The sequence below is a fragment of the Dipodomys spectabilis genome, unplaced genomic scaffold (genome assembly GCF_019054845.1).
Source record: "Dipodomys spectabilis isolate Male_0828 unplaced genomic scaffold, ASM1905484v1 ptg000002l, whole genome shotgun sequence".
Taxonomy (NCBI): Eukaryota; Metazoa; Chordata; class Mammalia; order Rodentia; family Heteromyidae; genus Dipodomys; species Dipodomys spectabilis.
The window spans coordinates 10351817-10377916 of NW_024870679.1; the positions used below are offsets into that span (position 1 = coordinate 10351817).

Below are 26100 nucleotides of genomic sequence, written 5' to 3' on the forward strand. Positions count from 1 at the left end.
GTATCTATACACAATAGAATATTATGCAGCCATTAGAAATGACAAAATAATAGCATTTGCAGGGAAATGGATGGAGCTAAAAGGAATCATGTTGAGCGAGGTAAGCCAAGAGCAAAGAGACAAACGGTACATGGTCTCCTTGATAAGTGGATGTTAAATCCAAAATGTTAGGTGATACGACAAAACTACCAGGACTTAAGAAACAAAGAACTCCCACTCATCTGGTCAAACCACTACTAAATATCCCCATGCTGCTGATCACATGTATGGTATATAACATGTGAACACCGTTATATGTTATAGACTGTGATAGACAATTTGCTCCAGGAAAGTTAGAATGAACTTGTGACTTTAAATGAGCATCATTATTCCACAATACTGTGAAATTCGGGAAATAATGTAATCACTTAATCACAATCAAAAAAAAAAAAAAAAGAACCTCAGGGAAGGTAGGGAGGGAAGGGATGGTAGGGGGAAAACAATGGAGGGGGTAACAATGTTCAAGAGGAAGTGTACTCATTACCTCACTCATGTAACTGTAACCCTCTTTACAATAAAAAAAAATTAAAAAAATAAATAAAAAATCCTTTTGTATTTTGGGGGAGGCAGAGATCAGTATGTTGTGGTTCTAGACAACACAAGCATAAAAGTGAGATTCCATTTCAACCCAGGGCTGGACATAGTGACGCACAACTATTAACCTAGTTACAAGAGCAGATTGGCTGGGCACAGTGGAGTGTGCCTCTCATCCTCAGATACTCAGGGAAATACCAGCAGGAGAACTAAACTATAGTCTCCTGGACTAACAGGGAGACTCTTTTGTGAAAAAGGGGTTGGAGGTATGGCTCAAGGGATAGAGCATCTGTCATGTAAGCATGCGGCCGAGTTCAATTCCAAGTACACAAATTAATTTAGGAGTGATTCGCCATCTCATCTCACTCCACAAAGTCTATGTAGCTCATTACTCTTTTGTATTTTCCAAGCCTGAAACATTTTGGGAGCTCTCCTCTGGATTATTCCTTAACTGCTCTGTTGCCTGATTATCATGAGCAGGAGTTGAGATACCTGGACTTGCCATTTTTCTTGTGTTTCTAAGGCTTGTTCTGCTCATTGTTGCTGTTGTTTTTAAGGTACTATGTGTTTTTTTTTGTTTCTTTTGTATGTTCTTCCCTTGATGGTAGAACCCCTGTTGTCACTGTGTTTGATTCTGGTGTCCTGCATCTTGTACATACATTTTTTAATTTGGGGAGGGGAAGGGAAATAACAAAATGCTGAAACAAGAATACAGGTTGACCCATTGCAACAATGAGATGTACAAGACACTATGTTGAAACGAATTTTACAACTTGGGGGGGAGAGGGGGAGGGAGAGTTGTTGGAGAGGTGGGGAGGGAAGGATAGTAGGGGAAAAACAAAGGAGGAGGTAACAATGCTCGATAGGAAATGGACTCATTACCTTGGTCAGGTAACTGTAACCCCTCTGCACAGTATTTTTACAATAAAAAAGAGACTGAAACATTGCCTTTTCACTTAATCAGCTTGGTTTCTTTCTTGCTTCACAAGGTCCCCAAGGGCCTCTGCCAATGACGAAAGACTTCTTTAAAATTAAAAAATATTCTTTCTCATTAGCATTGCTTCTTCCTACACCACCCAGACATTTGATTCCATTCAATTACTGATACCCTTCTGGAGCCAGCCTCAGCTCGTAGTCTCATTGGAAAGAATTACACCTTTCCATTGCACACATCCTGCAAAGTCACTACACGTGGTTTTGGCAGAAGCAGAATTGTCACAATCACTATGGCTAAAAGACATTATAAATGTTCCTTTCCCTTCTATAGGAATGAGTGTCTATTCGAGAAATTCTAGCAGAAGCTACTTGCTAATGTTCAGATTCATTTAACTTGTATTTTTCTTTTCAAGATTGTATGGATTTGTGTGAGCAAAGAGAAAAAGAGTTTCATTTGGGGAAAAGAAGAGATTCTCTAAAATTAAAAAAAAAATTAAGTTACCTAAGACAAATATGTAACCCCTGCACCCAAGGACTAGAAGGGTCTTTACATGAAACTGACTAATGCCTTAATTTTACATGTAAGAAAATGGAAGCTTCTTACTTTATAAGATGATTCAATGATTACTATTGCTAGTAAGTTGCGTGTTATTCGCATCCTCCCCAAATTCACAGCTTGCGAACAAAATCTAGAGATTCTGTTATAGGAAGCAGATAAAAGTTTCTGCGTAAGACTATTATTTGAAACTGTGTTTCTTTGTACAGTGTCTCTCTGTTTGTAAACAAATTGGGTTTATCACATGCTTCTCTGTGTATTATTTACCCAGAGGAAAAAAGGCCTTAGTAATGGCTACATGAGGCAAACTTCCATAGAGTTTTCCATGCATTCATTTGTCTTGCATCTACTTCATGCTACCGGAGCAGAAGAAGGCAAACTTGCCAGCCTCTTGCATGTAACTGAGGTCAATACTACAAAAGAAGCAAGATCTGAATCCATTGCCAGGAAAACCAGGCTGAAAATCATTATGAAAGAGTTCTTTAGGTAAATGTTGATTATCCCCCAAAGCAACTATTTACCTCATTTCTACTAGAACAAAAGAAGTTAATGTTTCAAAGTTTTATTGTCTAAAAGGTGCAGTTTTTAAAGAAGAGGGTTTTTTGTAAAAATGATTTTTAAAATTATCATTAGAAATGAAATTCTTGGGACTAGAGGCGTGGTTCAGGTGGTAGGGTTCCAGCCAATGAGCAAAAGCAGAGTACAAGTTCGAGTTCCAGTCTCAGACAAAACAAAATAATGAGATGCTTTGTCTTAATATCATTGTCCTTCACTAAATAACCTGGTCTGTGATAACTGGGAACACGTAAAGCAGTATTTATTGAAGCTTTATTCATGATAGAAAAGACTAAAAAAATCAAAAGGAAATGACATTATCTATAGATAGGTAAATAAATTGTGGCCATCTTAAAGTAGAATGCTATGGAGCAATGAAAAATGGCCTAGAATATGGGTGAATTGTGCAAGAATGAAATTTTGAGTGAAAGAATAAAGTCACAAGCGAAGTATATCATTTGACTGTCTTCACGTAAATTTCAAAACATGACACTAAATAAATAATATACTAATCACATACATAGTGTATTTGAGTAACTTTCCCCCAAACTCAAGGGACATATCACTGTTCTGTCCAGGACACATAAATGTTACTTCTGAGTGAAAGGAGAGAGTTGCCATCAAGAGGCATCACTAGCATGACTCTCTCTTGAACTGTCGTCAGTTTACAGTTAATTGCTCGTCCATATGTTCGTCCAACAGTGTTCGTACCTTTTGTGTGTACTATACATATTTTTTTATTTTAAATTGACAAACTTGAAGAACCCCAAACCAGATATCTGAGTTTAATATAAAAGTTAAGAAATATGCATTTTATGCAAGTCCCCACAGTGGTTGTGAGAGTACCACACTTGCTATACCTAGAGCATTTCCATACTCTTCACCTTGGAAGTTGGCATTGTCAAAAGAAGTACACCATAATTAAAAGGATATCACTTATAATAATAAATAAGCACACAACACTCCTAGTTCCAGAGATTAATTTTTACTATACAAAAAACTCTAAAGAGCTACAAAAGAAAACCCAAAGAAGATGCATTTTCTAACCACATTAGTCAAGTTACATAAGATTCAGATGAACAAACATCACATCTCCGTACCATGCAAGTACCATACAGAGAAACCTGGTCAACCATTATACCACCAGCTGAGGTATTTAGTACCTGAAAGTCAACCCAGATGAAGCCCTGGATTCTTTATAAAACATGAAATTATTTTCAAGAAAATCATCAGAATAAAATTTGGTTAAGGCAATAAAATAGAAGAAACATAGCCTCAGCCAACTGCCAGTCAATACGAATATCAAAAGTTCCTAAAATGTGCTGTAATTACAGTCATTCCAAGCAACACTGGGTGGTTATTTTCATGATCTAAACATAGAGTGCTGCTATCCCAAGCAATCTTGCTATGCCATAATTTTATTTTACATATGTACAGGTTGTGTTATTGTCTACACGCATCAGGGACTCTCTCAATCATCTCATCTCAATAGCCATGACTTATCAAGAAGAAAGTTTTCTGTTGGTTCTTGCTCTCAAAAAGAGCCTGGGAAGTCCCCTTCTCTTTGCTTCCAGTACATTCTAGGAAGTCTGAATGTTCAGTTGTTTTTCTTGTAGAATGATGGATTGGAACTTACAAATAGGGTCTGTGGTTGAGTATTTCAAGTGTGAGCTACACTTTTGATTTCTGTGCATCTACAAGACTATATGATCCTTTCATGTTGGCTTTTCTTGCAAAATAAATGGTCATTCCAATGGCAGGTATTATGAGAGAAGATGCGCAATACAGTACCAGGAGTTCAGGAGAAAAATAGTCTTTGTTATTTTCTCTTCCTGGAAAATAACCAAATAGGTGCAATTAATGTCCAGTACAAAAAGAAATCATTAAATAACACGTTTTATTCTTATAGTACAAGTAGTTCTCCAAAAAGAAAGAGCTCTAAAGTCATGATGAGGGCCAGAAGGACCCACAATGCATTTCTCTGAATTACCCAAATATCACATTGATGGATGCTTTGGTCATAATGGATCTAAAGATGACAGCTGTCAATTTCTACGAACTTGAATTCAAAAAGAGTCCATTTCAGGAGCAAAATAGAAATGAACATGCAATGTTTGGGGGCGGGGGTCCTTCACAAGCACAGGAATTGGAGAAGGGTCTTCGAGGAAATAGAAAAAAAATCTACTAGAGTATTGAGACTAAGGATTCTGATCACCATGAGTAGAAGTGGCTCACCAGTTCCCAAAAACAAACAAAAACCCCTTGTAACATTTACAACATGGCCATTATAGTTAAACTCTATAGATTGAGAGGGAGAGGAAGAATCCAGGCTGATGGTATGCATGTTTGCAAGCTATGTTTTGTCTGACTGAAGGAAGGACATCTTAACATGTATCATTTCCGTTCAGTATTTGTGTTTACTGGGGGTCTTTGGATAGTATTGTATTTCAGTTTTAATGTCACTTGTGTAATGTCACTCATTCCCTACTGCTCCCCTAGTCTGTTAAGAACCCCAACATGTTCTCACTTTTGCTTCATATCCCTTAGCTCTACTTGTAATTAAACATTATAACTATTTGCTAAATTTGGTTTGCTCTTCTGACTGTAAACTCCATAAAGACACGTATGTCTGCTTTCTTTTGGACCCACCAGCCTTTAAGTCACTACTTGGAATAAAACTGGTACCTCCAAAGTGCTTTTTAAACTCTAATAAAGTATTGTGGCTTTTTTAATCCTATCATTTTGCTAATTAGTTGTAACTGGAATATGAAAATAGTAGCATACAAAAACTTTAAAATTAGTAGTTTTTATAACCTACCCCCCAAAAAAGTCACCTGGCAGCTGCAATTTAACATCTGATAGCGGTAAGAGTATGTGGGACACAGCCCAGCATTTGTGGAGATGCGCTTCTGTCTTTACTTGGCACAGCACTGAATGGTAGACTTACAATTAAGGTTCACGAAGTGGCATGCATGTGGTCTTAGTGCTGACAGGAGTTAGTGATCTGCCTACGGGCATCACTGCCTTCCACCTAGAGCTTTCTAAACACTGAAAGCCATCCAAGGGAAAAGAATCAATAGAATCACGTGATGTGAAATGAGCTGTATCACATTATCAAGGAAACAACACTTTAAGCATAATTGTTGCTCCATTTTTCAACATTTGGTAGGTATAATTGAGCTAGTGAATGTATAAGGGTAACTTTTGAAATTATGTGCCCATGTGGAGGCTTGAATTCAGAGCTTTGAGCTTTTTGGCTCAAGGATGTAGCTCTACCACATGAGCCACAGCTCTACTTTTGATGGCTAGTTGGAGATAAGAGTCTTCACTTCTTGTCGGGGTTGGTTTTGAACCTCAGGCTGCATATCTCAGCCTCCTGACTAGCTAGGTTTACTGGTGTGAGCCACCAGCATGCAACTAAGATTCTCTAAGTTTTGATCTCAGGGCATCATGCTTGTTCAGCTGATGGTCTACAACTTCAGCCATGCCTCTAGTCCAGCTTTTTGGTGGCTAGTTGTAGATAGAGTTTTAAAGACTTTTCTGCCTGAGGTACATTCAGTCCCAACTGAGAACTATTACAAGCAGGAACCACTGACACCTGGCACATTGTAATGGGATGTTTATCACCATAATTGTGGTTAAGTGTCAGTACTGATGACATGCTGGGCAAAACTATTTATGTCATTATTTTCCTTTCCGTTTAATAAGTATTATATTTGCTTTTTACTTTTCCCCTCAGGCAATTGCAAGAAAATTCTTGCTGCTGAGTCAGTACCCAGGAGAATCTTCTCATAAAAATGTTAATGGCTGTATAAATCCTGAAACTCTTAAATTCCTGACCATATTTATCAATTGAATACATTTAAGCCACAACAACACAATTTCAAAACTCACTTAAACACACAAGAAAAAAAAAACTTCAAAATACACAGGAAAAAATGTCAATTTTTAGTCTTCATACATGTCCAGCTTTTTAAAACCAGATTTAATTATGGAGCATGAATTTGAATTTCTGCCTGAATGCCTAATATTTGTTTGATTGTTTACTTATACAGTGAATAAACTGTGGTAAAAAATATATGTGATTTATTTAGTAAAGTAATTTAGAAAAGGTAATGTATACAGGAGAAGAGATAAAAGTCAAGAAGAAACTTTAATGTGTCTCATAAAGAACAATTACAGATAGATGGACAGCAGTGTTAGGAGTCCAGGTTACCTGAACTAGGTGGAATTACAGATGGCCAGAGGCACTGAGGATTAAAGAAAATGGGAAGAAAGGAATTTCAATGCACTCAGAACTGAGATCTCAACTCCTCCAGCATTGCCCCTTCCTCTTTGGAATCATGGATTTCATAAACCCCCAGGTCATTTTCAGCAACATAGTACAAGGTTCCATTCTTGGAACTCATAGTAAGTTCATTGGCCAGACTAACACTATTCAGAACAATCACCACAAGTGGATGGCTAACAGTCTTTTATGTAATTATGACATTTTCCCCTTGTTTAACATGTCTAGATGGATGTATTGATATTTGTGTGTTTCTAGGAGCTACTGTGAAAACAGAAAATATATAGTACATCTTGCCATCTGGAAATGGCCAGATAAGTAAAATTTGCTTTACATTGGCAAGTATTTGCTGACTTTCACTTATGTCGAGCCTCTTAAAAGTTGGCATTTGTAGTGCCATTCACTTTACCACCTATGGCTTCCAGTTCACCACAGGCTTTCATTAGTGAGCGAGAAGTGTGAGGCCGATTAATGAAGGCTGACACAGCCCACTTCTACCAGTAAGATCAACAGATCATACCTATTGTGCATTCACACATCTATTGTGCTCCCCCTCAAATGTCTTTGATGAGGCCATTGTCCCTCCCTCTCCCTGTACACCAGTGTGTGTGTGTGTGTGTGTGTGTGTGTGTGTGTGTGTGTGTGTGTGTGTGTGTGTGTGTGTATGTGTGTGTATGCTGGTGCTGGGACTTGAATTTAGGGCCTGGGTGTTGTCCCTGTACTTTTTCCACTCAAGGCTAGTGCTCTATCACTTGAGCTACAGCTCCACTTGTGGATTTTTGGTCGTTAAATGGAGAAAATAGTCTTATATGCTTTTCTGCACAGGCTGGATTTGAAGCATTGATCCTCAGGTCTCAGCCTCCTGAGTAGCTACGATTACAGTTGTGAGCCACTGGCACTAGGCAGAGATGTGGATTTTAAGGGAAATGATTCTGGAGTCTAGAGGTCTTTTATATGTTGTCCAGAATCAAAATTGGAATTTTCCATGATTATCTCTAAAAGAGTCAATGGAGAATATATGAAGTTATTCCTGGTGGAGAAAATAGTATAGTTTTCTAGTAAGAAGGACGAGGGTCTGGATAGGATTTTTCTTTTCCATTATACCTCCTCTTATTTCTTTAGCTTCCCAAGGAAAGGTCTTGGAAAATATGGTAAAATACTTAACAAATCCAAGACCTCAGAGACCAATGCTAACTGGGCAACTTTAAAAAGAAAAGAAAAGAAAGCAAATGGGAATTCCACAGTCATCAATGATTTATGTTAACTTCCTCGTGAAACTCGACAGCTGGGCCTGATTATTTCAGGAAACAAGAAAGAGCCACAGTCAACACAGAATTCAGCTCCTTCATGTAGGAAAGCCCACACTGAAGTCCAAAGACAAAGAGCCCACCTTTAACATCCAGTGTCAGACTTCTTAACTGGGATCCCACTTTGTTTTTCGATTCACACTCGTACACGCCTGCATCCTCCAACTGAGCTTTGCGGATGGTGTATGCGCCATCTACAGACCTCAGTACTGTATCTCCTGTGTCTGCTTTTTTCTTCAGGATTATCCAAGTTTCTGGAACATTCCCACAAGTACAGGAGATAATGACAGTGTCTCCTTCCTTGACACTCTCAGAAGGAAAAACTGTCAGTTGTATGTCCTTAGGAAAAACTGAAAAAAAGACCATTGAAAAGGCATCTTTAAGGCAATCCCATAATAAGTTAATAACGTAAGCAAGGCAAGAATGAAGTCAAGCATTTGCTGAATTGTGTTTTAGGCAAGAGAAGACATGACTTATGCATTTTTTCAATTCTCGTAACAGAATTCCGTGTGTGTGTGTGTGTGTGTGTGTGTGTGTGTGTGTGTGTGTGTGTATGTGCCAGTGCCAGTCCTGGGGCTTGAACTCAGGGCCTGGGCACTGTCCCTCAGCTTTTTGGCTCAAGGCTAATGCTCTACCACTTGAGTCACAGCTCTACTTCCAACTTTTTGGTGATTAATTGGAGATTAGAATCTCACAGACTTTAACTCAGCCTAGCACAGAGAATACAATAAATGGGTATAGAATTCAAATGTTACTGAACCAGAAAATTAAAATCATTGTCATACTGTTTAGCAAAAATTCTTTGTCGTCCAAAGGCCTCTGTGTTTTGAACTAGATTTTCTCAGATGAGGAAATTAAGTTGCACACAGATGGCTTGTTTATTTGTCCTTCACAACACAGTTACTATTTATTAAGTTCCAGGCTGTGGCTTAGGTACTTAAGGTGTATTTTTATTAATTCAACTCTAGGAAGGACTTACCTACCCAGCATGAAAATGATTCCTGCTAAGGAATCCCTATTTAAGGCCACAGGGACATGGCATACAACCTCAAAGGATCTTTTCCTGTCTTTTTCTCTTTCTCTTTTTCTTTCTTCTCCTCTTCCTCCCCCTCCTCTCTTCCTTCCCTTCCTTTTCCTTCTCTTTCTTTTTTTTCTTTCCATTTATTTTCTTTGTGTACATAGTTTCTTGAGACATGATCTAGTGATATAGTATATACAGTCTATTTGAACAAGAACTAGCTAGTAGCTCAGGCTGGCCTGAAATTCAGTCCTTTGCCCTTAGCCTCTTCAGAAGGTTTTATTTAAGACTGTGTGTTGAACTTCCAAATTTCTTCCTTTACAATGTAAAACTCAGTGGGGACTGGATGTGTGGCTCAGTGGTAGAGTGCCCAAACTGTCTAATCCAGCCAGATTGAGTGGTTTTAAACTTAAACCATTTACAATTACACATTTCTTCCTGTCTTTATTTCAATAATTGTCTCCCAAGAGCCACTGGAACTTTTGGCACAAGTCCTGGAGCTAGCAGTTTAAAAGAAAACTTTAGGGTTGTTAAAAGAACTTTGGGCTGTTTGATGAGCAAGTTCTATTTCAGGAAACAACAAGAATGATCTAACGTTCTATATATAGGAAACATCATGAATGCTTTTAAAAAAAACTCTCAAGGGGCTGGGAAGGTGGCTCAGTGGTAGAGCGCTTGCCTTGCATGCACGAGGCCCTGAATTCGATTCCTCAGCACCACATATGCAAAAAGAAAAAAGCCGGAAGTGGCGCTGTAGCTCAAGTGGTAGAGTGCTAGCCTTGAGCTGAAGAGCTGAAGGACAGCACCCAGGCCCAGAGTTCAGGCCCCACGACCGGACCAAAAAAAACAAAAACAAAAAAAAAACCAAAACCCTCAATACACTGGGTGCTTGTGGCTCATACCTATAATCCTAGCTACTCAGGAGACTGAGATCTGAGGATCTGCCAGCCCAGGCAGAAAAGCCCAATTAATTACCAAAATGAGCTGGAAGTAGAGTTGTGGTTCAAGTGGTAGAGTGCAAGCCTTGAATACAAAAACTCAGGGACAGTGTCCAGGCTCTAAAGTCAAGCCCCTGGATAGGCACAAAAACAAAACAAAACAAAAATCCTTAATACATTTCTTTTTAAATAAAAGCTTTGTTTAAGCTGGGCACAGGAAACTCACACCTGTAATCTCAGCTACTCAAGAGGCTAAGATCTGAGAATCAAGGTTGAGTTGACAAATCAGAGAGACTCTTCTCACCAATTAAACAGCAAAAAGCCAAAATTGGAGGTGTGGTCCAAGTGGTAGAATACCAGTTATAGGTGAGAAAGCCAAGCAAGAAGAGCTTTTAGGCCTAGGACTTGGAGGCCTGAGTGAATTATTGGAGCACTAGCCAATGAGCAAAAACATAATGTACCAAACAAGTTAGAATCCCAGTCTCAGACCAAAAAAAAAAAAAAAAAGAGAGAGGCCTAGAGTTCAAGCCCCAGTACTGTCACACACACACACACACACACACACACACACACACACACACACACACACACACACACACACACACACACACACACACACTTTGTTTCCAAGGAAGGTTTTGTTCATCATCAGAAAGATAACTTAAGAAAATCCTAGTGAGGGCCATATTATGCTCACCTTGTACAATTAATTCAACTTCTCTTCTGCTTATTCCAGCCTGGTTAATCCCTTCACACACATATATGCCAGAATCTTCCATTTTTGTAGAGATTAAGGTGAGAGTTGTATTCTCAGAAAGAGGCTGGAGAGCACCATTGCTCAGCTGTCTGCTCCACAGAATTTTTGGATCTGGGAAGCCATCACTAAAGCATGTCATATTCACAGAGCTGCCTTCCTCCAGGATGGAGGAGGGGCTGACGAACACCGTAGTGTCCTTAGGAGCAACTGAAAAGGGAGAAACACTCATTAGATTGACATTCTCATGCTCTCAGTTCTGAAGAGTTTCAATGACACTGTAAAACCGGGCAATGGAGTCCATGCTTTTGTCTACACATTTTGATCACCAGCAGAGCCTTCTGTCTGCATTTACTCTGGGAGATGCAGATAAGTAGCACACAAACAAGTCATGGCTATTTCCTAATGGAAGGAAGTTCTGTTGGATCCTTCTTGCTACCAAAGCAGTGTGAGTTTGTATTTGCCCTTTGTGGTGCACTAAACATGACTAAGACCTACTGGAATCTCCTCTGGGAATAAGTGAATATTATCTTCGCTACCCGTTGAATCTGCACTGACCTTGTAACTCATTTGAGCCCATGGAATACGGACAAAAATGACAGTGACATCCCAAACCCAGGCTTCAAGAGGCAGTTTTCATTGCTGCCTCCTCAGAGGTCTCTAGGGTGGAAAGTGAACCATCTCCCTTGAGAAGATCATGGCATGAAGAAAGAGGTAGAACTGGTCACCCCCAGGAAGGGCCAACACACAAGGGCAAGACCAGCTGAAACCAGCCAGAGGCTGAGCTGGATTGAGGATGCACTGTTTCTACCAGGCAAAGCAGAATTAACACTCACCTGGCCATTGATGCCAGTGCCTGGAATCTTTAACAAACCAATGGCTATCATTTTATATGTAGGGGAGGTATTTGTCATTGACATTATTAATTTGAATTTTTTCTTTTTTCCCCAGGAGTTGTGTGTGTGTGTGTGTGTGTGTGTGTGTGTGTGTGTGTGTGTGTGTTTAACTATTAACCTCTTGTTAACCATTGCCTGACAAAGGAGAGAAAGCAATCAATCCAATGTAAAGAGTATCCAGATGTAGCATGAACATAATTACCATTGACATACAGCATCTGTGTACTCTGCCTTTGTTTGGGTTCAGATTCCATCTCACCCATATGTAACTTGGCCAGACAAACAAGAGCTTTTCCAGTATCTTCAGTGGTGGGGGTGAAGGTCATGTCCAAACTTTTGGTCTCCAGGGATTTCCTGTCTGTTCCCTCCAAAAACTGTTTACTTGCCAAAATCGTTCCTTCCTTCAATAATTCAATCTCCAAATGATCAAAAGGGTACACATTAGGCACTGCGCAGTTCACGGTGACGGGACTCCCACTCACGAGCAGGCCGCTCATCTCAATTTCCGGATCTCTAGGGAAGGCTGTAAATATCAATCAAAAAGGTTGTGTGAGACATTCAGGAGAAAATGGAGTTCTGGTCTGTTAAATGCCCAGGATTCATAATGACGTCTCTACAACTCAGCTGGGAAAGAATCTCAAGCCTAGGTGTCCGTGGCTCACACCTGTCATCCTAACTTCTCAGGAGGCTGAGATCTGAGGATCAAAAGTTTGAAACCAAGCAGACAAATCTACGAGACTCTCCAATAAAACAGCAAAAAAAAAAAAAACCCCAAAAAACAGGAAGTCAGGATATGGCTGAAGAGGGGAGAGCCCCAGCTCTGAGTGAAAAAGCCAGGGGAAAGCGGGAGGCCCTGAAATCGACTCAATACACACACACACACACATACACACACACACACACACACACACAAGTACATACATGACATTAAGTCTAAACACAAAATTATAATATTGATTATAATATTGTTGGAAACGGTACATAATCTTTTCTAATGATGCCATCCGATCAACCACATACCTGATCTTTGCTAAATCCATTCAGCTTTCCCTGTGTTACCTGCGGACTCTGTCTGTGAGATTGTAAAATATTTGTGAGTACTTAGCATGAACTAACGCTAAATGTAAGTAATGCTATCTCAGTCTTCTAGGCAGCCCATAAAATGGTATCATTTCATTGTCTCATGGCTAGTAAAACTGAATTTTTTGAAAGGCTACAAGACTTCTCTGACTTTAGAATCTGGGCTGTTCAGCTTCTCTGTATCAAATAAGACTCTACGGGCAGCTCCTAATCTAGGCAGTTTAGCTAATGATAAAATATAGGCAACAATGTTAAAGTAGGTCTCAGATAATTCTTATTAAGAAAAGAATTTATAATTTAGGCTCTAATCTAATTACATAGAATGTAAACTGTATCGTAACATGTGTAATACATCCTATGCAAATTGATGAGACTGAAATATTGAGGATAAAATCGCATGACAAATCTTTTCTCCCTGAAGTACAAAGCTATGAAAGTAATATATTTTCAAATGTTTCCTTCCATATTGCAGGAAGACTTCACCACTGTTTTTCACCTCTTCTGAGAATGTGCCTACATCAGCAGCTTCTAGGTAATACGATAAAGCAGTAAAATTCACCCTCCTCTGGAGAGAATTAAATCCCTTTATAGACATTCACTCCTTCTGGGCAAAAACTTGAAGGATAGCACAAATTTGGGCAGGGTTTGTGGTGGGAAGAAAAAAAACCTTCATAAGTTGTGCTTTGGAGTTTATTGAATAAGATAGGTCAAGGTGATCCCTTCAAAAATAAAAACCCCAGGGGCTGGAAAGGTAGCTCAGCGGTAGAATGTTTGCCTTGCATGCATGAGGCCCTGGGTTCGATTCCTCAGCACCACATAAGCAAAAAGAAAAAAGCCAGAAATGGTGCTGTGGCTCAAGTGGTAGGGTACTAGCCTTGAGCTGAAGAGCTGAGGGACAGCGCCCAGGCCCAGAGTTCAGGCCCCACAACTGGACCCAAAAAATAATTAAAAAATTAAAAACCCCATAACTTCATGGTTCCTTTGCATATTTTCTTCTGGATTCATTATACAGTAGGATGCCTCCACAACCTCAGATTCATGGGGAGTCAAGGTTGCAAAGGATTTTCGGGAAGGCAGCAAGAAGAATAAGGTAAATGGATTTCAGGACCCGATGCTGCCTCGGGATTCTCAGGATTCTGCTCCAGCACACACCTGAGCTTTTATAGCCTCTGGCCTGCCTCGTCTCCTGTCCACTCCCTGTCTTCTGTTTGTGGCTTTCTGCTGCTTCCCAATTGCCTCATTTTACGCCATTCTGCGGATTAAGCAGAAGGCTTCATTTTCACCCTCAGTTTGAATTGCTCAGTGGTAGCCACCCCTACTCAGTTATCTGGACTGAAGCTGCACCCCCTCACACACACACTATTCTTACTGTCATCTCCATACACCCCCACATACCCATGAAGGGGTGTGGAGGAGGAGGGACATAAGTGTGACCAAATTCAGGGTGAAACGATACAAGAAGAGGAAGTAAGGACTGTAATTGCTATGTGCATATTCAATGTACAATGTGCTCATGAGTCAAGTCGATCATGTCTCACCAAACTGCATTCGTTCTCAGAGATTTAGGAACCATTCACAAGGTTAAATTCTCCTTCTAAACCAATGAATCCCATTGCCTATCACAGATGAGGATTCTTTCTCTTCCCATAGAAATGGGAAAAACAACACAGCGACCAGTGGTGAAAATCACTTACAGTAGAGTTCCACCTGAATCCCCTTTTCCTGCTTCTTAGGTCCACAAGTCGCCGTGCACAGGTAAGAGTGCTCGTTCTCGAAACTCACAGGGCTCAGGGTCAGGGTGGACTTGGCTCTGACACTCTGCACCTGCCCGCTCAGAGGGCTGTCTATCTGCGTTCTCCAAGAAAATGATGGAGACTCGCAGCCTGTGACGGAACAGGTCAGCACCACGGTGTCCCCAATCTGGGCAGCAACCCGCGAGCCAGGAGAGATGTCCATGGTAAATGGTTTCTCTAGGGAGAAAAAAGGACAAGATGTATAACGGATAAGATGCTTTCCTTCATCACAATCTCATTTATAGACCCAATTGTCCTCAACCCTCTCCACAACTGTCTGTTCCAGGAAAGAATTACTCTTTCCACTTCATAACCATGAGTTACAAGACCATATCTCATCTCTCTGTGAGTGTGTGTGTGTGTGTGTGTGTGTGTGTGTGTGTTAGTACTGAGGCCTGAACTCAGGGGCCTTAGGCTCTCAGTTGCCTATATTACTTCAGGCTAGTGCTCTATCATTTGAGCAACTCATCCACTTCCAGCTATTTGATGCTTAATTGGAGTTAAGAGTTTCATGAGCTTTCTTGCCTGGACTGCCTTTGAACTGCGATCCTCAGATTTCAGCCTCCTGAGGAGCTAGGATTAGAAGCATGAGCAACTAGTACCTAGCTAAGACCATATTTTTTTTAAATAGTGAATCCATTTGAGGGCAATCAAAGCAGAATAGTTATAGACAGATGTGAGGGGCTGGCATCGTTCTTGGCAATAATCCAGTCTCTGTTTGGGTGTAGCTTGTTAGGTCACTGTAATGCAAACAGAAGATCGGATCCTTTGCTTTGTGTGTCAGGTGGCTTGCATATCACTTCCCATAGATTATATATTTTAATCATCACGACAACTCCACAAACTGACCTGTTGTTTTCTCTGCTTTTCCCTTCTCCTTCTGCCTCTCTCCTTTCTCTTCCTCTCCCTACCCCACCTCTTTCTCCAGAAGGCAAGTTAGGCTCTGCTGTTAAATAATAATTTCACCCAACTTGTAAGGGGCAAAATTGGGACTTTAGTCATGATTCCAAATTTCAGTTGCTACAATAACTATGTCTAGTCATCTTAAGGGGAAAATAGAAGAGGTTCTGAAAAATATCACACACCTTCCAAACACACCAATGTCTTCAAATTATGAATTTGTGCCTGCATCGTCTGTTTCAACAACACTAAGCTATATCTTTGAGAGTTGCATAGAATCATACTAAAAGCAATGTAACTAGTTAAGTGGTAAAATTGTTGTTACCCCTCAAATATGTTGGATGAAATATAAAAGTATTTTACAACTAATTCACGGTCTGAAAGTTGAGAAGTGAGGACAACTCTGGTTATTCAGGAAAGCTGTCCAGCTGGGCTTTGTTTTTCTTCCAAAACTGCAATTGGAATTTAGAGTCTTGTGCGTGCTAGACAGGTACTCTGCTACCTGAGTCAGGCATCAGCCCTTTTAGCATTAGCTTTTTTTAAAATAGTATCTCAGGCTTTCCTGGACCATTGTCCTCCTATTTTGTGCTTCCTGCATACCTAGGATACAAACACAAGCCCAGCATTATTTTATTTGTTGAAATGGTAGCTCAAATGGCAAAGCTCTAGCTTTGAATGAAAAGGCTAAAGGAAAGAACCCAGGGTCTGAGTTCAAGCTCTAGTACTACACAAACACATAAGTAATAATAATAATTGAGATGATTTGCTAAAGTGGTAAGGTTGTGATCCTGTAACTGAAGAGCTATTGGACCTTATTTGGCAACTTACAAATCATGCTGACTCTGAGTTTTTAGCTATCTCATAGAATTCTGGAAAAGGATCAGTATAGTTCATAATTTTCCAGGTGACTCCTAGCAAATGCTAGGTATACAATCAATAGCTAGTACCAACAATTCTTCTGAGACTCCATTCTCTCATCTGAACCATGGAAACCAAATACTTACCCTCAGTTATTCCTTGAAGGTTGGACTTAGCTTATATTAAGAAATATAGCTGGTAGTTGATGAACACTCTTTTATAAGAACTCAACTGAGAAGGGATAAAAATAATACACGATAGCAAGAGAGTTGAAGAGAAGGTCAGATTCTTGGGATCATGCTGAGAAGAACTATAGGATCTGCTGACATGAATCCGGATTTGAGAATAACCAGTGTATGAGGGTTCTGTTGTCAGGCACAGTGAAATGAGATGCCCAAGTGGGGTAATTTGAATATACCATCATCCATGGGGCAGGAGGAAGGAAGGAAGCCAAGCAATGCAGCAGTGAGGAATAATGTGATCCAGAAAAGAATGAGAGAAGCAAAGCCATGAAGCTCTGGGAGGAAAGCCTTCCTAACTGTCAGAGTATGATACATATTTGTGCCAAAGTACATAGCCATCCAACAGGTTCTCATGGAAAGGATCAGGAAGCAATTCAACATTCAAACTTTATCACCATTGCTCTACTTCCAACCATAGCGCCATGATCATGCCTTCCGCACCGCCCCCCCACCCCCATCCCCGCCTCCTGGCTCCACGTTCTATTCACCTTGAACAACTAATTCCACTTCTTTTCTGTGTCTTCCAATCAAATTAGCTCCTTCACACACATAAATTCCAGAATCTTCTATCCTCATAGCAATTAAGGTTAGAGTTGAATTCCCAGAGAGTGGCTGCAGATTCTCATTCTCCAGTTTCTTGCTCCAGAAAATTTCAGGAGCCGGTAGACCCTCGCTGGAGCAGGTCATTGTCACAGAGTCGCCTTCTTGCAGCCTTGTGGAGGGCTGCACAGAGATGACTGTGTTTCGGGGTGAGACTGGAAAGACAGGACATAGCCAAGGCTGTTGTTATGCATCATCTTTAGCCACTAGGTTTGCAGGCTGTATTTGTGGACCTTCCCACGTCTACAAACTACCTGGTCATGGTAGCACAGAAGAAGCCAATTTATGAATAACTCATTGAGGTGGTTTTTTTTTGGATGTTTGGTGTTTTCAGATCGACATAAATATTTAGAAATTGCCTGAGGATCATGTGGCTTAGTGAATGTCCTAACTGAAGAAGGAATCCATCCAAGAGTCCCTTCCAAAAACTCATCCCGGTCAGCTGAAAAGTGACCTGTGGATCACACAGCCTACAAAAGGGTCAAGCTGACTTCTGAATCCTTCATTATGAAGATGTTTTGCCTCTATTTAGCTGGAATTTTCCTTTCTGTAACTCACTTTTCCATTTTGGTCATAGTTCTACTCTCTGAGATTACAGAGTAAATTAAATCCTTCTCTGACAGAAAATTGACTTTCCAGCAGAAAAGAGATCTCTAATCAAGTCACTGAAAGACAATTGGTTTCATTGTTTTCTCTTCCCCCTCCCTATCTTAATTATTCTTCTCAAAACCTTGTTAAAAATCCCTTCCATCTCATTCTCTTTTGACTAAATGTGCAATAATTATCACTAGTCCTTTTGAATGGAATGCCCATAGAAGAATGGAGTATTTTAGCATAAAACAGTAAAACAGTACAGTTTTCTGGGCACAATTTTAGGATAATAAAACTGTTCCCCAAATTCCCTGGCAGTCTTGGAGAGATGGGGGAATCAAATCCCATCACTGTCCATCCACCTGATGCTCATATGCATGGTTGAGCTTACAAGTATATATACACCCATGCACTCACAGAGAATAACTGCTCCAGTCTTATCTCTATGACACTAATATTTCAAGTGATAATATACTAGCCTATAGACATGATCTAAAACATGTTGTTATTGGAGCCTATTTCCTACTACCCTGTCAGGTATGATTATTTCTGCCGGACAGGTAGAGAAATAGACAAATTAAGGAACCCTTAGTTTCACAGTTAACAGAGCCAAGAAATTAAGCTTAAGTCTTCTCAAACCAAATTCAGTGTTCTTTTCATTATGCTATTGGAATATATATACTTGTTGTCAAATAAATTCTTACTGAATTCCCATGGACTAGACCACATCCCACAAGTACATACTGTAGACTTGCAGCTCTTTGGTAGTCTCCCTTTCTTTGGGTGCAGAATCCATTTCATCAATGTGTAATTTAGCTCGGCAAACAAGAGCTTTTCCAATATCCTCAATGACAGGGGTAAAGGTCACTTCCAAAGTCTTGGTTTCCAGAGACTTCCTTTCCATGTCTTCCAGAAAGTCTTGATTTTTCATGAGATGATCGCCTTTCAGTAAATCCACCTCCAGCCTGTCAAAGGGGTATACATCAGGGACCACACACTGGGCCGTAATTGGCTTTCCGACCTCCAGAGGGCCACTGAGATGAATCTCTGGATCCTTAGGGAAAGCTGGAAAGGACAAATGAGTTCATAAGTGACTTTCTGCTCATGTTGATAAGATCACTTACTGATTTCCAACAATGCAAATGAAATCTAATGTTTTGGTTAATCTAGTCTTAATCCAGTAAAATGAATTATTTAATTAGATTTTTACGGTTTGGGATGCTCTCAGGAGGTCAGAATCAGCTATGTATTGGAGCATTCTTCCACTTGACTCTGTATATTTAAAAGGTTGTATGTTACCTGAGTAAAAGAAGGGAACAAGCACTATTGTTTATTGAAAACTTAGGAGCCTGTAACTATGCTATAGACCTAACACATATTATTTTGTTTTACCTTGTTTTAAGATTTTTATTAGCATCTGCTAGTTTGTAGAAAGTGGGAGTTTCCTTGTGACTTTCCATACATACATACACACACTGCTTTGGTTTTGCAGATAAGAAAATATGGATTTAGTATTTGCATAATTTTGCCTGAGGGCACACAGCTGATAAATGTCAAAGCTAGGATTTAAGCTCAGGATTTCTATTCTTTTGTATCACTACTGCAGATTAATACTACATTGTACCACATTATCTTATTCTAGTCAGGGCAGATGTAGTTCCATTTTGAAGATAAGGGGCAGCTTGGAATATCTTTGTAAAAAGAAGTTTTTGTGCAGGGTATGCGAGAAAATGAAAAATGGTTTAAGAGCTGGCTTCTTACCCTGTTGCTGGTGCCTCACATCTGTGATCTGAGCTACTCAGGAGGCTGAAGCCCACATGACTTCAGTTCAAAGCTAGTGTAAGCAGAAACATCCATGTAACTCCATCTCCAATTAACCAGCCAAAAGCTGGACTGGACACATGGATCAAACAATAGAGCAACAGCCTTGAGCAAGAATGCTGAAGGAGCGTGAAATTCTAGGACCAGAAAAAGAATTCATCCAGCAGAAAGGTTGCTTCTATGCAACCTTTCGATACCAGATTTACTTCCTGAACTGCCTAAGAACTAGTGCTCCAATTAGACCTCTATTGAACTTTCTAGAACAAAAGGACACAGAATCTCATCACCTTTGCAAAGTATACCTCTGTCTCTGCATGCTGTTTTGATGTTAACAAGTTGATAGATTTGGGACTAGGTAATAAAAAGAATACCAAGGTCAATTTCTCAGAACATAATAATCAAATGTGGAATGGACACAGAACTTTTACACATAATGAGAAACAGACATTCTTGGGGGGGGGTTGGGGAAGGGACACAACATAGGCAACATAATTAAAGCCAGAAGGGTCCTTAATTCTCTTTTGAAAGTCTTCAACTGGTACATATGGGCATAAGACAAAGGAAATGGTATTTGAAATTTTTTCCATCAGTTCTTTCTGTCCCAAATACTGTGTGAAATGTGCAGATAATCTAGTATAGTTTTATGACAGGTAATATAAGAATGTACTAGTTTCCCTTGTATTTACATAAGGGGACCTTTCGAAGCGCTCAGGAGGCAGCCAGACATAAACTATGCATGTACAACCAGCATAATTGAAAGCAGCCGGCCAGGCCCACTTCCTCTAGAAGCTTTAGAAACACATGGGCCTTGCTGAAATTCCCATTAAGGTTACTGGGAAAAGTTGGATTTGGGTACAGTAGAAAGGTACCAATGTAATTATGAGAAATTTGAATGAGATGTTCATAAAGAAATGACCATGCATGTGCATAGTCTTAATGTTTCATCTTGTTTATTTAGAAAAAGACCATCGATAACTAAAGGGAATTGATTTAAGTAAGGTTTATATTTTACTCTTGTTGATGATTTCATTTATGGAGTTGAAAAGAGTGCAAAATTGCATTTTTTGGCAAGCTGGTACATGAAGAGTGTTCACTTCACTCACCAGGAAAACATTTGAGGTTGAATACTAATACTTCACGGCAACAGTAACAACAAAAATTTCTAAATTTGTCAACACAGACATGGAATGGATGAAATAAATGTCTGCAGGCATTTCTTGTTGTGTCTACGGAGAATATTTTGTATCTATTACTAAATTAGAGATCTCCTACTTAATCTTTAAATGGATTTTAAGCACCAAATTGCCTAAGAATAACATGAATGCAATGTCCCTGAAGGGTAAAATTCATAAATCATGTAGATGCTGGAGCAAGCAAACATGCAAGGATATGATCAAGTTCAAGTTAAAAAAAACACATTTAGGGGCTGGTAAGGTGGCTCAGTGGTAGAGTGCTTGCTTTGCATGCATGAGGCCCTGGGTTCGATTCCTCAGCACCACATAAGCAAAAATAAAAAAAACTGGAAGTGGCGCTGTGGCTCAAGTGGTAGAGCGCTAGCCTTGAGCTGAAGAGCTGAGGGACAGCGCCCAGGCCCAGAGTTCAGGCCCCACGACTGGACCCAAAAAAAAAAAAAAAAAAAAAAAAAAACACATTTAAAAAGCCTTCAAGATAGTCCATTTTATGACTAAGGAATTCATTCCCAGGAAGACTGAGTCTTTCTTATGCATTCTTGCAATGTTTGTTGCAAACAGAAGTACAAGTCAAAATTTGGGCTAGCCTTAGTCATCTATAACTTTTGGATACTGTATGTTTGCTAGCCAGGAATTTAGAAATGAGTACCCTTTTAACCACTGTTCCTTTAAAAAAAAAAAACTATCTTAAGGCAAAATAGAGATGAGCAAATTTTTCTTTGATAAAAGGAACTCACAGTAGATCTCCACTTGGATTCCTTTTTCCATCTTCCCAGATCCACAGGTTGCGGTGCATAGGTAAGAGTGTTCATTGTCGAAACTCACAGGATCCATTGTCAGCGTGGACTTGGTCCTCTCGTGGCTCACCTTCGCGTTTAATGGACTGTCTATCTGGGTTCTCCAAGAGAAAGATGGGGACTCACAACCTGTCGTGCTACAGGTCAATGAGATGGTGTCACCAATCTGTACCAGAGTGCTGTAATCAGGGGAGGTCTCAATTTTAAAAGCTTGAGCTGCAAAGGAAAAGAGACAGAGAGAGAGAGAGAGAGAGAGAGAGAGAGAGAGAGAGAGACAGAGACAGAGAGACAGAGAGACAGAGAGACAGAGAGAGAGAGAGAGAAAAGAGTGGGAAACAAAGTTAGCTGGTTTGTCTAGAAGTCTATCCTCACATCTCTACTCTAGTACAATGTCTCAAATCTATCCTGCGTAGTGTCTTTCCTGAACAGCTTCAAACACACTTAAGGTAGCTAAGAAACCCTATCACTACTGCCCAGGAAGGAGCTAGAATCATTACCACCCAGGAGAACTTGTGCATTCTTGACCTTCGTGTTCATTTATCAAAGTTGTTTTGGGATTTTTTCAAGTTTGACCTCATTAGCAAATACAGGAAACTGAAGAGATATATCTACTACAGACACAATCCAAATTACCCATTTGACATTGGGGGAAAAAAGAAGAGAGGTATTGCAGTTCTATGACAGTATATAGTGTATAGAAAAATCTCATTAGCACATTAAAAGTTAGCTTAAATTCAGTTTTCCCATTGTTTAAAATCCTTAGTGCTTTTCTTCACTACCCCAGGAAGAATAAAAATGAAGCCAACAAACCAGGGTTAAACATGGAATATTAACATTTGAAACAGATCAAGAAGAACTTACAAGCTGCAAATACAATCCAAAGTAACTCTGAGGCTCCAAAGATTGCGACCATCTTCCCAGGCATTGTGAGTTGCTGCTGCGATGAGAAAATAATGGCTCAATAGGCTTCTTTCTGGCCCCGCTTGAAAGTGCCTGGGCAGTCTTCAGCTCCCAAAGCCAGAGAGGCTGGTGTGAGTGAAATAGAAAGTCTGCTCTTTATAAAAGAGGGTCTTGCTGCAGAGGCAAAGGAGGAGGGAAATCCCTTCAAGGGGAAACCCGGACAGAGCCAGGGAAGAAAAAAACTGCAACTGACATCCAGCCAAGTCCCAGCATTAACCCCTTCAATGGCTCTTAGGACTGAAGTTACTGCCCGTCCTGGGAATGCAAAACACTTCCAACACTACAAAATAAATGCAGGCTGTCCTTGATCTTCAATTCCACAAAGGACTGGCACTCCTGGGAAAATATAAAACAATTTCCATTGCAGAATGAAGGAGCAGTTTGAATCCAATGAAGGCAGATAGACACAGAGACACACACACAGAGCCAAAGCCAGAGAGAAAGAGATTATCCTGTACTTTTTGAATTGGATAAATAACCACTATCATATGAACATATTCTCTCCACTAAAGAAAGTGTGTTTGCAGTTTTAAATTAGAGATGAAAGTTTTTCTTCCAAAACAAAAAAAAGGAAAAGCTTCCTTCTTTTGATGACTTACTTTTTTTTAAACAAAAGGGAGTGAACACAACTTCTGAATTTTATATTTCATACAAATAGCTCTTGTGACAAAAGGATCAACTTTCTTAAGTGATTTTTTAAATGGAAAGTGAAAGAATGTAACTGAGTGTTGATGCCAAAAGAGAGGGAATGATTCTTCTTTTTTGTTTCAGGAAAATTACCAAACCCTTTGGTTCAGGGCTGGCTAATTGGAAGTCTTTCGCACGCTTAAATGTAACTGTGTGGAATCTGTCTGATAAATCTCTTTTTGTGGTAAGTCTCTATGGCTGTGTGATTTCACCACAAATATAAAAAATAATTTTGTTTTTGTTACAGGAGAGGGAGTGATTTTTAGATTTTTTTTGTTTTGTTTGGCGAAATAACTTCTGTAAAAGCCTCAATGAACTGACTGTTTTAGCATTGCACACACATAGCCCAAGTCTTTGCAAAACGCTTGCCCACCAAAAAGAAACCGGAATAGCTACTTCCTTGTATTATCCACGTGCGGGTCTACCTCCCCCCATTGGACTATCAATTCCTGTCATGGCCAAGACCAGTTCTTGTTCATGGCTGTTTCCACTTCTACAAATACCTAATGCACAGTGAATACAGAAGTGCAATAATAAATATTAACGGTAATATTTCCAAACAGTAATATCGAAATCCTACGTGAGAAAAAAATTAAAAATTCTCTAAGAAAATTCTAGAGCACCCAGACTCATTGGTGTGTAGAACATAAACTGGACTACATGTATTATGTGACCAAGCCTACAAGTATAGTTTGTAGTCTGCAAACTTCAGACTTGGAGTCTACCAACTACCCCTAAACAGCAGACTTGTAGACTACAAACATGCAGATTGCCCCCACCTGGCTAAAGAAGCTTCTGGACCTTCTCTTGGATACTGATGTGGCTACCAATAAGATAAGGAGAGAAAACCTGATGGGAAAATTTATTCCAGTGCTAAATTTCACATACCAAGTGTCTAAGGAGATCAGAAAAGTACATTCAAGCAAAACTAGCTGGCCAACAAGCAACCCACAGTCCTTTGCAATGATTGTGTCATGGAAGATAATTAGCATTGTGTAAATTCACTGCTTAACTTTCTTTCTTTTTCTTTTTTCTTTTTTTTTTTTTGCCAGTCATGGGGCTTGAACTCAGAGCCTGGGCACTGTTCCTGAGCTTCTTTTGCTCAGGGCTAGCACTCTACCACTTGAGCCACAGCACCACTTCCAGCTTTTTCTGTTTGTGTGGCACTGAGGAATCGAACCCAGGGCCTCATGCATGCTAGACAAGCACTCTACCACTGAGCCACATTCCCAGCCTCACTGCTTAACTTTAGGATGGATCAAAAGGGTGTTAGAGCTTAAGAATACGTTTCTCTGAACCTCAAAGACAGATTGACCAAGAAGCTCCAAAATGGGATTGCTTATGACTCAGTCATCATGTAACAGTTTAGTTCTAGTTTGGATATGATTCTGGGTTGGGAACTTTGGGAAAGTTACTAATCCATTGATTTAACTCCTAGGGGTCTCAACAAGTATCTGATCCTGTCCTTGGTTCTATCTTTTGTTTTTTGGTTTTTTTTTGGTCCAGTCATGGGGCCTGAACTCTGGGCCTGGGCGCTGTCCCTCAGCTCTTCAGCTCAAGGCTAGCACTCTACCACTTGAGCCACAGCGCCACTTCTGGCTTTTTTCTTTTTGCTTATGTGGTGCTGAGGAATCGAACCCAGGGCCTCAGGCATGCAAGGCAAGCACGCTACCACTGAGCCACCTTCCCAGCCTCCCTTGGTTCTATCTTCAAGTTGATCCTCTGTGCTTCTCTGAGGCTGAGTTGATTACACCCTCTTCAGCGGCCCCACCACCTCTAGTGCATACTGTTGGAGTACCTGCGATGATGCACTAACCTGCTAATTCATCCCTCGTGCCTGGTTTGCTCACTTGTATGGTGTCACATTTTCATCTCAACATCCACCCCAGAAGCAGGCATTTGTTAAAGTTGGGAGAGCATAAATGATCATAAGAGTGTAAGATGATCGACTTGAGACTCACCTGTCTGAATAGAGCATTGCTGGGTTTTATCTTGGAACACGTTCAATCTAATGTGGATCACATGACTACCTAATTTGCTCATCCTTCAAAACTAGAAGAGATCGTTAGCCTTAGAGATGACAGAAATCAGGTAAGGAGGATCTCAAGGGATACAACAATGGTCTTGATGCTGAACTGAGTTAAATTGTAGTGAGAGTAAAATATCAAATGTTCGAATGCAGTAAGGGAAGGTTTGACTTGACCACAATCCAGGGGAAAGTATTCTAATGGTTTTAGTTGAAAGGAACTTGAGCTAACCATTGCCATGTGAAACCAAAGTGGCTGCCAGTGAGCCAAGCTACACTCATAACTGATCCTTCTCATCACATGATGCCGTGGTCTTGAACACTACGTACACTTAGGACAATCTTGGGATCAGAGTGGTCTGGTTTGGGTACTACTCCTTAAGAGAGAAACATTACAAAACAGAATTGCTCTTGGGAAGTGACAAGGAGGAGGATGGTCTAGATCCTTCCTTGTATGAGCAATTGTAGCAATAGGGCCTGCTCTGTCTCTGAAGAAGGGGCATCCAGGAAGCAAGGGTCAACTAAATAATTAATGAGAAGGAAATGTTTATACCCAAAGTCAAAAGCTAAAAGAGGGACTCCTAAGCCAACTGTTACAAATAATTTGTTCTAGAAGGACCAGGAATGTGTGTGTCCTATGCACTATTACAACGTCAACAATACATAGAGCGACCAATAGAGAGGAGCTGAGCATACCACTACTGAATGAATCTGAGAGGAGCTTGACTTGTCCC

The 26100-nt window shown here is 40.1% G+C and overlaps 1 protein-coding gene across 2 annotated transcripts; it reads right to left on the minus strand.

Moving 5' to 3' along the window:
* Positions 1-1718: 1718 nt before the first annotated feature.
* Positions 1719-22786, minus strand: Vcam1 (vascular cell adhesion molecule 1). 2 transcript variants are annotated; one of them, XM_042676639.1, is made up of 10 exons: positions 22555-22786; positions 21634-21909; positions 18630-18950; positions 17183-17449; positions 14596-14871; positions 12024-12344; positions 10869-11135; positions 8299-8565; positions 4253-4452; positions 1719-1729 (listed from the first exon to the last, which is right to left on the minus strand). In XM_042676639.1, exons 1-9 carry the CDS (start codon positions 22616-22618, stop codon positions 4292-4294), a joined length of 2220 nt encoding a protein of 739 aa, XP_042532573.1. In that variant the 5' UTR covers positions 22619-22786; the 3' UTR covers positions 1719-1729; positions 4253-4291. The 2 variants fall into 2 exon arrangements, with proteins under 2 accessions (XP_042532573.1, XP_042532565.1); XM_042676631.1 differs by lacking the exon at positions 1719-1729 and having other exon boundaries at positions 3590-4452; positions 22555-22785.
* Positions 22787-26100: the final 3314 nt, after the last annotated feature.

Coding starts and splice junctions, on each gene's coding strand:
- Vcam1 (XM_042676639.1), bottom strand. CDS start 22,618: ATGCCTGGGAAGATGGTCGCAATCTTTGGAGCCTCAGAGTTACTTTGG. Junction 11,136..12,023: donor ACAGATGCTGTATGTCAATG/GTAATTATGTTC, acceptor CTCCCTTTTCAG/TTGCTCCTAAGGACACTACG. Junction 4,453..8,298: donor TCTGACACTGGATGTTAAAG/GTGGGCTCTTTG, acceptor GTTATTTTCCAG/GAAGAGAAAATAACAAAGAC.